The 11,816-nt window shown below is 38.8% G+C and overlaps 1 protein-coding gene across 1 annotated transcript; it reads right to left on the reverse strand.

Moving 5' to 3' along the window:
- Positions 1-385: 385 nt before the first annotated feature.
- CTXN3 (cortexin 3) lies at positions 386-8,352 on the reverse strand. The gene is given in 2 exon segments (XM_071581559.1): positions 386-729; positions 8,289-8,352. Coding segments are annotated over 2 exon segments (408 nt in total).
- Positions 8,353-11,816: the final 3,464 nt, after the last annotated feature.

The raw sequence follows: 11,816 nt of genomic DNA on the forward strand, positions 1-11,816 counted from the left end.
TAAAAAGAGCCTCATGGAGGTTGAAGAGCTAATTTACACCCTCCTCTACAGACTCTTGTTAATGATAGAAAGGCTGTGCAAGAGATGCTGTGCTCTGGTGTCTCTTAGCTTGTTATAGGAGATCACATACACTATGTATTGTTCAATTCCTAGAAGAAAAGTTCTGCTAATGCAAACATTTTTTTACAGTGAGGAGAGTCACTCATCCACTTTCAAGAATGTAATTGTCTTTGGTATTTAATTAAAACACAATCAATTGCATGTGAATTTGTGTATTGCAACTCCTATAGTTTTCAGAAAAAACGTTAACCATAAAAAAACCGAAGAGACATTCTGAGTTATTTCTTTAACAGCGTGCTAAATAAGACCTGATAATTCTCAGTCTCTAAGCAAGAGCAGAGTCAAACAGTCCTGTCTCCAGGTCATCAAGTCCATCAGCCCAGGTTGGGGTTAGCAGGCTTCTAATAGTGGTCAAGGGGAATTCAAAAATAGTGAAAATGAGGCTTCACCAGAAAATAAATAGTAAAATCAGAATGGCAAACATTGTTTTCTGCCCCAGGGTCATGCCAGAATTTGGTGTCATGTTTGTGGATGGCATCACAGTGGCACTGAGTGTGTCTCCATCCGTCACTCAGGGAAGCTAAAAGAAATAGTCCTCCCACAGTTGACTGTTTTCATCATCAGTGTAATTGAGGTCAGAGTAGAAGCCATTTGGGTGCACCTCGCTACCTGTATGGCAAGGGGGAAGCAATGTTCACTCTAAATAGGCCTTGTTTTTTTGTTTACTTCAATACAACTTTCTCCTAATAAGGACAAACTAGATGGAAAACACTTGACAGTAGGTCTGCTTGTTCTGTGTCATGTCTGAGAGACATGTTAGGCATCCTGTCCCATTCTGTTGGCAGTGCAGAGCCCAGACACTGACACCTGTCCCCAGACCCTGAACTGGCAGTAACCTCTCCCTACCTACCACAGAATTTTAACTGGGACAGAACATTCCTTTCCTGCAAGGGGGGAAATGAGGAGCTAAATCACACTGCTCCAGTGGGTACCACACAGGAGAGGCAAATTGCTTGCCTTGCTGCAGGACAGAGGAACTGCAGTGGATGCTACTCTAAGCTGGGTGAGAGGGGTTTGAAAATCAAACGTGGGTATGGCTCTATACACAAGGACCAAAAATGTTTTCATGTGGGATGGACCAGGATCTGCTGCAGGCCAACAAAACCCATGTGTCTCCACAATGGAAAGCAACAACAATTCAGAGCCTGAAAGGAAAGGCATAAATAATTTTGTGTTTGAAATGAGAGAAAATTTAGGAACGCAGCCTGGAGCAAGTCAAGTAGCTATTTAGTTCAAGGTCAAATGTTTCCTCTTCTTACTTAGAATCAGGCTTACAAACACAGTTAGCAAGAAAATAGTTTTCTTGTCACTAGCTCTGGGCATCAAGAGAATTGCCAGGATCTGGATTGAACTTGGCTGCTTCTAGACAGCAGAGCATATGCTGTGCTACTACCTGCCTGGCATGTATGTTGCTTTGACTGTCTGTCTGGGTGCCTGCCTACCCCTACATCCTCCTCCCTTGCACACTGGATTTTCCTGATGTCACAGCTTAGGCCTGGTCTTTGGCACCACTGAAACTAACTTGCAAGTGTCCCCAGGAAAAGGAATGTTCCAAAAGCGGTCGAAGGACAGGGCTGCCTCAGCTGAACATTGTATTAATGCCAAGAGGAAGGAAAATAAAAGAAATAGAACGCAATGCAACAAACAGCATACACAGGTCAAACTTTTACAGGATTATAACCCCTCTGTCACTGGAGCAGGGCCACTAAAGATTTATTAGCATGCCTCAGTAACAACAGTTAATAGTTATAAGTGGATTAAGAATGCACAGTCATGCTAGAATATTGCCAGGATTATTCTAAAATCAGTACCTTAAACAAAATAGAGAAAAACATTAAAGCAACAACAATATTGTAACTGCATAGCTATTATTGCCTGATTATGTTGAAAAGAACAGAAAGATCAAAACTCTTTTACTCTCTGAAAAGAACGTCTCAAATACCAGCTGATAAATGAAGAGGACAGACTAACTGAGAGCTTAAACTTTAGGAATGACTAGTTTCATAAAGATGACAGACTCTTTTTGGTTTTTTCTTTTTTTTTTTGAGGGGGTGATACCTGGTGAAGGAAATAATGAACTCAGGTGATAAATAATATAGTTATTAAACAACAACAAAACAAAACAAAACAAACAAGAAACAAACAAAAAAACCAAAGCAAGCAAACGAAACACCCACCCCCAAAATCCCACAAACAAAGAAACAAAAAAAAACAAAAAAACCCCACCTATAAACTGCCACAGTGTCCCACTGTGAGAGTGATGCTCCAGGGAATGCCAAAAGTAGTGGTGCCACATTCTAAAAGACCTCTGGAATTCTGCCTGCAGGAAGCTTTTTCAGCACACACATTATGTCACAGACTTTAATGCTATTTAAGCATATTCCCTCAGCTATGCACATATTTATATGCAGGTAATGGTCTTTTCTAAGCTTGCAGTAACACAAGACAATAACTGTGCCTGCTTTCACAGATCAGAGTGCTTTAGGAAAGGTTTTCCTGACATTTGTTTTTGGGAGGACATTATCTGAATACAGCTATCAACCATGGGAGAAAAATGCAGCACATGGAAAAGCTGAGACTGCCAGGAAAGATCAGCTTCTGATATGCTGGTTTAAATGGCAAAACTTAGAATAGACAAAGGATTCTGTACACAGTATCTTTCCAGTGTTGAAGGAACTTAGTTTTAAAAAGATATGTGTAATAAATGACTCAGTCATAAGCAAATGCAAGTTCATTATTTTCCTTTTGGGATCAGACTAAACATCTGAGGGGAGTAATACCTATTTATACTTTTGTATCATCCCACCCACGTTGCACAAACACTCTGAGACACAGAAGCTCTGGAGCTGACCATCAGTTACCATTAATTATTCCAGTATAACCGCTCTGGAGCTGACCATCAGTTGCCATTAATTATTCCAGTATAACCAGAGGTACACACAGATTAACACTGGTGAGGAACTGATAACCCAGGAAACTACTGAGACTGAACTGGGACATATACAATACATGTATGCATGGATTAAAAGAAAACATTTTAATTAAAAACATTAACAGTGAAACACTATATATAGTGGCAATGCCTGTTGCTGTTTCTTGACAGATAATTCACTGCAAAGTGTTCTGTGTAAATTACAGAACAACAAATAGAAAAGCCCCTGAAACCAAGTTCAAAGGAGGAATGTGACCAGCAGGAAACCATTTGAGGCACAGGGGTCTGCAGTTTTCCTAACCAGAACCATGGATAAATTTCCTGATACTGCAGCTAACTGTTCTGCTGACTTAATCATCATCCTGACCAATTACATCTTTGGCCTTTTAAAATTTGACTGATAAAAATTAAAATTAAGCAAAAAAAGCACAGCAAGTCATTAAACACATCAAGTCATTTCATGCATATCAATCAGAATATTCTTCTCTGTCTTTTAATTCAACATCCAGGGACTGTCTTTTGCCCTTCTTGTTCACTCAAGATTTACTGGCCTAACTCTGTATGACTCTGTGACTTCCCTGGGTGCTTCTCAACATATGCCTGATAATGCAGGTATCCTATATTAGTGGAGCAATTGGTTTTCCATTATGAAATATCTCATGGAATGTGGCAAGCACGCAGCTGTGCCAAGACCATGTGCATGATTTTCCTATACCACCCATACTAGTTTCACTGATTACTCACTTCCTTAGCTACAAAAACACATGGCAAGTTTCTTCAGGCTCAAACATCTGTACACAAACTATTTGAGGAAAGATATTTCCATTCACTCACATCTCAGTTGATGTGATTGACACTTCAAGCCTACCTTAAATAAACAAGACTTGATTGCAGAAAGTAGAAGGATAAAAAATTAAATTACATGTGCCCAACTGTACATTGCATTCCTCCTTACTGTATCCTGTACTGTTGCTTGCTGCACAGTCTAAATGGAAACATAAAAATGCCCTTTTTCACATCTGTTTTACCCTTTTATTTTATAAATCCAATATCAAGCTGACTTGCCCTTCTCCTGCAGGCACATTTTCTCTTCTTTGAACAGCTTTAAGAGACAGATCTCTGTGTGCAAAAAGAGCCTCCTGCTGTTTCATTCAGTTGTTGGCATAGTTAAAGCAAGTTAAAGATGGGGTAAATTTCAACAATAAAACAATGCTAGAAAGGGATCTGAGGGGGTTTTTTATAGGCCCTCCTTGATAACATGCACCTTGGTTTTATTTAATGCATTATGGAGTGTTTAAAATGAAAACTCCCCTTTAATGTGTAAATGTGCATACATAATATTTTGGATTAAGCTACATAAGATGTGTGAGGATGATTTGCACACAAAGAGAGTCGAAGTTATCCTAAAAGCTTGAATTACTGTATTTTTAAAGTATTTGTAAGCTTTATGAAATGCCTCTTGTGAAGATCTGAACATACAAAACGGTGAAAGTTCTTTATATTTGCACCACTGAGGAATCTGTGAAATTATTTGAAATATGCACCCAACAGGCTGGGGTTTTTACCTCTGTGTACAATTCTCTTTTAAAAACAGGATGCGCAAATGCACAGGCATCAGTATTGCAGTATTACTACTATACATTTAAGATATTTGCTTTTCCACAGCAAATATCTGAAATGTATAGTAGTAATAGGATAATCAAAATCACTAAGACTTTTAAAGCAAATAACATGGCAAACATCCTTATAGGCTGATGAATCAGCAGCTTGAAAACTTGTTATCTTAGCAGTCACAAATCCTTATCAAAACAATATCTGGAGCTCAAAATTACAAGAAATGTATTTTATACTAATCCTTCTGGCTTTTCATCACTAAAAGGTGAACTACAACACACATTCCATAAAATCAACAAGGAATGCACAACAATATAGTCAGTACACATTAATTATTGTAACTTTTAATCCTAATGTAAGTATTCCTGCTATATAGGGCATAACAGAAAGCAATATATGCAATATAGAGATTATAGTTTTATTATAGCTTTATTAAAAAGATGAAGAAAACTAGCCAACTTCTGTGAAACAAACACCTTCATCTGGTCGAGAGGGAACTTGATCCATTTTCCACTGTAGCCGTTACAGGTATCTTTAGTTTCCACTCTTCTGCACTTTCCTTGTATTTCTAAACCTAGAGGATAAGGGACTGATGAAGAAATGGTAAATATGCAAATTCAAAAGGTACATTTTAAGGCTTAGGATTTGACATAAAGAACCCTCCCCACAAACTTGATTGAAAATCCTATTTGTGTGTAGGAAATAGTTAATTTACAATAAAGTCTTTTTTTTAAATGAGGCTATAATTTCAGTTCTGCCTCAGCACCTCTGCAATGGATTTTGCTTGGCTGAGTACAGCAGTCACCTCACAGCCTGTCTGAAATCTTCCTCAGCAGAACATTAACAGTCAAAAGGTGTACCAAAAACCCACACTGAACAAAAAAACCTCTCCAGGATATTCCCATACCTTTGTAAAATCAGACCTAAAATCTGCTTGTGGCTCTCTCTTCAACTCTATTGATGGTTGTCAGTAATCTGTCATTTTAACTGCACTTAACTTCTGACAGTCAATCTGAATACTGATTACAATTTATGATCTTTAGCCAAATACCTTAATCCCTTACACAGTTTCATGAATTATATGGATTATATGAATGCCAGTGGTGTAGTTTCTTAAGAAAATAAACTGACTATGCAATGGGAGAGATATAGTTGGTAACATTTGCTGCTTGAATTCTGTACAGGTGTTTACCCTGGGAGTTATACTTGTTTCCATGTCCTAAAGCTGCCCTTGATGTAGCTACTTTTCATTTTGAGGGGGAAATATCTAACTAAAGTGAAAGGCCTCTGTTTTCCTTTCCCATGAGAAAAATGTAGTCAGTTTTAGAATGTCAGTCAGATAGGCTGATTAAAAAAATGTATGGTGTCCTTTTTAGGGGCTGTTGTTGTTTTTCTGAAAGTTTCTATTTGAAAGTAAGCAGATACCTACATGCTCACACAGAGACTCCAAACTCCTTTAAGTCTGTAGTTTGTTTAGTTCTATTACACTGAACTTGAATTTTCAGATATTCCATATTTTCATGGACCAATAAAAAAAGAATAAGGGATATTATTCTCTCATATTTATTTCAGGCCTCTTGTATGGACAATAGATTTGAAGAATTCACAAGAGCTCACAAGAATTATCTTCATTTCTTTGCCCCATGAGGATTTTCCTGTGGAAGCATCTTTTATTTTTAAACATTAACTGTGTCATCTGCACTGTGGTTGTCAGGGTCAGCCTTGTGGAGCGTGGGACCATGGGTTTGTGCATGTAATAGGACAAAATATGATTGCAGAGATGATGCAGAGCTGCCACTCAGATTGCCACAATGCAGAAACGACCATTTAGTGGACACCCATTGCCCCTGTGTGTGGTCTATCCTGAAGCTGTTCTGTCTTTTCCTGCTTCATATAACTACAAAGGAACGCACCTGCTCTTGCTGTCACATGAAAAATCCATGTAGGGCTCCCTTAGAACCTTGTTCTTTGCAGGTTAAGGGGGTACCAAGGGCTATCCAGGGATCTTGGCATACTTTATGATTGAATGTGACTATTATTTCAGTTGTCAGGACATGTGTCTTTGCAGAGCAGTTACACAAACACACACCTCAGTAAAACCACAAGACAGTCTGCCACATGAATTCATTAAGCTCACATCAGGCCTCTGTCTCTGCAGGAAAACATTATAGAAAATATTTTTTGTCTCTTGTTGTCCTTCTGCACCTTGTGACTCCCTCAGGATCTGTTTTTCTGGAAGCGCTTCCAAAAGGGTGTCCTAGCCCCATTGCTATAGCAAGCAACTTCTGGAAGGATCGTTGACAAGGTTTAGTGATCCCTCCTTACCTGAAGATCCATGACAAGACTTGACAAAAGATGTTGTACTACATTGCCAGGAGATTTCTGGCATAACATGTGACAGAAGTTTTATATTTTTCTTTAAGTGCTCTCAAATCACACAAAGTCCTACAGATTCAACAGCACATTATTGCAGTGCCATTGCTCTCTGATCCAGGGAAGCTGTTGTTCTTTCTGGGACTACCCTTTTGTCAGGAAGAGACTCTTCATCATTTGGAAGGGAATACTTCCCTTTAAACAATTCTCATTGTGATAAAGTTGTCATCCACTCAGTTCTAAGGAACTGACCAAGTCTGCAAGAAAAGAAAGACTGATTCATTTTTCAGAGGAAGAACAGTCATAAGAGTGGGAATCTATCAATCAAGCACGAGGGAACTCCCATGGAAGGGGAAGTTTGTTCCTGACACTTTATATACATTTTATATTATGTAACCATTGGATTAAAAAATCAGAAATAACTCTGAAAACTACTTTGTTAACATGTAAATCTGAATGCTGCTCCCACACTGTGTGAACTGAGCCTCAGAGGAGGCACAGGCAGTGCCTTCCCTGGGACCTGGTCCCAGTAAGGTTAAAGCAGGAGCCAGGAAACAAGTGGAAAATCCCTGCGGTCAGAGAGGGAAGACAGGGAAACAGTCCAGTGAGTTCAAGCAGTTGGTAGCTAGGGAGTGTTTTGGATTTCAGTTTCACAGTTATGTTCCTATAGTAGCCTCAATGTTGCTTTAGGCATCTAAAGTTTTTGGGTGTGACTTTTGAGTTTAACAGATGCTACAGGATCAGTTCTTATAGGGCTTGCAATGAGTGCATATCCTCAGAGACAGCAAGGTCCAAGATTCTCATTTTATTTCAAAATATGCCTTTGATTGAAAATAATTTAAAATTCTGCAATAAATATCAGAAAACACTGATATTTCAGGTAATGTCCTACAGCATTGGTAATGGGATGTATTTGCATCTCCAGCCATTTAGGAGAAAAAATCCTTTAGTGCTCTTCAAAGAAAGGTTTTTTTGACTCAGTAAATATCATTAAAATATTTTGTTGTTCACACTTAACAACTTTTTGGAAAAGGAGACTTGGAGACAATTATGTTTAATATTTAGATATGCATCAGTTCTAAAATCCATTTCAAATCATGTAAGTAAAGGCAGCCTTTCAGGAAAATAAAACTAATTTTGGTTAAAAGCCATAACTGCAATCCTGGGACATTGACTGCAACTCAAGAGACACTCCTGCCAACTTTTTAGTGTGCCTCTATTTTTATCTGGTCAGAGATCTGTTACTTACATTTTTGTGCTGGAGATGGGGGCCCCGTGTTGCTGCTTCCCACCTTTGGAACATGTAGCAGCATCCCACTTGAAGTCCTCAGCCCCCATACTCACACAGGGGAGAAAAAAACACACAAAGCTGCTTTTTCCTGACGAGGATGCTCCCATAGATGTTTTTTCTGGGCTCCCCCAACTCTCACAGCCAAATGCCAAGGCCAGACTTTCTGTGTCAGGGTGGTAGAACTTAAAAGGTCAGACAGTTTTAGTCCACAGGTCACTTTTCAGTTCCTTAGCGTAGTGCATCTTCCTTTTTCCTGCAGATGGTTGAATTGCCACTGACATCTGGAGGCATCTTACCTGTGACGTGTGTTTGGTTGGAAGTATGAGCTGATGCTTACAGATGGTGTGAACATCCTGACTGCAGACACAGAGTCACATCAGGCATCTCTCAGGCAACATGAGCATTCCCACCCTGCTCTGCCTCCCAGACCATGCACTGGTGCTTCCCTCACCTCCACCACAAAACACATTTTGCAAAATAAACTCACTTTCTATGATTCTGTGTCCCCTCTGCGTCAATGCACTGTGTTTTCAGGGTAACCCCTTCGTTTTGTGAATGCACAGGGAAGTTTTCTTTGCCAGGTGTGTGAAAGGGTATGAATATCTTCACTTACACAGGCCATTCAAAATAACAATGTAGTTTAGGCATTATCTGAGGGTAGTAGCCAAGCAACATGACTACTAACTTCTTATTTGTAGAACTGTCTGGATCACACATATCCCCTATGGGAGCCTCAGAAGAACACCTTGACATGGCACAACCTGTTTCCCTGCCTTGTCTATTCAGCACAGTTCTGCACTGGAATTTCACCTCTGTGATCCAAATATCAGCCAGCATTTTCCATGGCAGTTGCTTTAACTTTCCCGCATATATTCAGCTTGCCAAATAAAAACTTTTCGGTTCTTTTTTTTTTTTTTTTTGGGGGGGGGGACCGAGTAAAACTGAAAACAATTAAAAAACCAGAGCATTTCCAAAGGGTGCCTCTGACTGGACAGCAAATATCTACCATTGCCAGAGGAAAGTGGGGAGAATTAAATACTGGGGAGGATAAAATGTTCAGAAATCTGAGGGGAAAGTCATAGTCTAAGGGAGATTTACTTTGGAGACTATGAAGGTTCTCCTGTTCTAACATAAGCAGTTATCTCACATTTGCATCTACTGCTGTAATTTTTGCCCCATAAACTGGAGAGCTTGGAACCCTGGCTTGGCCAAAGAAAGCTGTGAGAGATTTTATGTTGTATTTATTGTAAATATCATTCATAATGTGATGGCCAACATTGACATATGTTTGTTATATGATCCTAACTACAGAGGCTTCTGAAATCTCTATGAAAACAAGGCAAAACCAACAAACTTTGGGGCAGGGAGGCTTGTTTTATATCTCTGGAGAAGAAAAGTATTCTGTGGAGGTATCCAAAGAATCAGCATGGTATACGCAGCTTTAAATTAAGCTTTCACTTTCCTATTTGTGTGCTTTATTTTTATGCAACTGTGCCACATGGAGCCCACGTCAGACTCCTCCCAAGCTTCTCCACTATGGTTTTGCCACAGAAGATGACAAATTCCACCCTGCTTTGTACTGCTTGGCAGTGCAAATGAAGTCACCCACCTCTTCCTGAAATTGAAGGTTGGCAGGGATGGGGATCAGCCTGAGCAGAGTGCAGTGTGATGACTACCAGGTGCCATATGCCATCATCTTCCACGAGAGGTGGCATTCATTTACTTTCTACTTCTCAGTTTTGTCTTAATGAAGCCTAGATGTGACACTTAACAGCAGTTTTGCTGCTAAAATATAAAGGTTTGTTAAAACTTCTCTTCCTGTGGTTGATCTTTGCAGGCAGCTGTGTACAATTTGGGTGGTGTCCTCACTGCATATCTTGTGAGTGGCAGCTCCAGAAAAAGACTGATTTAAACATGGTATGGACACAGCAGAATAAAAGTGTACAAAGAGTTCTATTTTAAGTCCACAGGCTTACTGGTAATTAAACAAGCAAATGTGAAATTTTATTACTATAATGCTAAAGATCAGGAGATTGAATTAGGATGCCTTCCAAAAGACATCACTGTATTACATAGGAATTGTGATTTGGTATGACAGAGTTCAGTAATGTCAGCCAAGACATATTTTATGTTTAAGTCTCATTAAAATAACCCCAGAATAACATCATTGAACAGATTTCAGTAAGAAATTCACATTCCCACATTAGTTAGTTTGCCTTAAAAGTCATCTCAGAATAACATAAAGAGCTTTGGAATAATAAGTATGAAGAGACATGTGGAAGCTTAATGAGCAGGCTGCTGGCTTTCTTGCTGTTTGATTTTGCTCTGATTTTCAATAACTTTGCAGAACTGAGAGCTACTGCTGAGAAGTGAGACAGGATTGTCTCAGTAGAAAGTCTGAGTGTTCCAGGGATACAAATGCTGACCTTTAGAGCAATTTGGAATGATGAGGAAGTTTTTCCCCTTCAAGACTCCTTCTTCCTTCACAAAAGCTGCCCCTATTCAAAATGATGTCATTCTTTGAGAGTGTGTCATTAAAGGAAGAGATAGATCCCTTAAATAAACCCATACAGCTGAACTTTCTATACAATGTGCTACAGAATTCCAGAGGAGGAAGGTGGTAACACCCAAGTGATTCTTATCCACTGTTTTGGTTAAATTAGAGCCTTAAAGGAATGAAAGTTATCCTGCTGGCTAACCTAGAAATGCCAAAGGTGACAGTGCTTTTTCATTAAAAATCACGGAAATTCCATGATGAATGGTTTACACACCCAGCAATGCAACAGCTAACACTGACACAGCCAAAAATAGAATTTTTTCTATGAAGTTAACTGTTGCCATTGATCCAATGTCATACACAAATGTTTAGTATTTGCAGCAGAAAACAACAGAATATAATATCAGGTAATTTAAGAAAATGTTCATAAATGCAGTTATTTAATGTAAAGAATACTATTTGCACAAAGGCTGCAAACATTTCAGGTTAGTTTTAGTTATGCAATTCTCTTTTCTAAATAGAATAATAACTAGCATACCTTAATACTACCTCTTACTGTCCTGTCTCATGGAATTTATAATCCTTCAAGGGTAAAATAGTTGCTTTAATTAAAGCTAAAACCATGAGTTCATATAAAGAAACACACAGAGACAGAGCTCGTTATCACTGCAGTTAGTTTACATTCAAGATAAGCTCACATTTTCCATGGTTGGGGCAACTGATTTAATTCTATTTTAAAAGATAGTAACAAATGTAATGGTTTTTTAAAGGCCCCTAACACATTAATTAAAATTAATCTGAAGGATTCTGTACTAAAGGAAACATATTCTTGAACTGTGACATGCAAGGGAAAAGTACGCTAAGTCCTCAAGGGTACATTGGAGAACATATTTCAAAAGCAGGAAAGGTTCACTGTGTACTGCTACATTTCAGAATGTCAAAAATGTTTTCATTTACTAATAGAAAAGCACTAAAAATGTATAACTCCT

The sequence above is a fragment of the Pithys albifrons genome, chromosome Z (assembly GCF_047495875.1).
Source record: "Pithys albifrons albifrons isolate INPA30051 chromosome Z, PitAlb_v1, whole genome shotgun sequence".
NCBI lineage: Eukaryota > Metazoa > Chordata > Aves > Passeriformes > Thamnophilidae > Pithys > Pithys albifrons.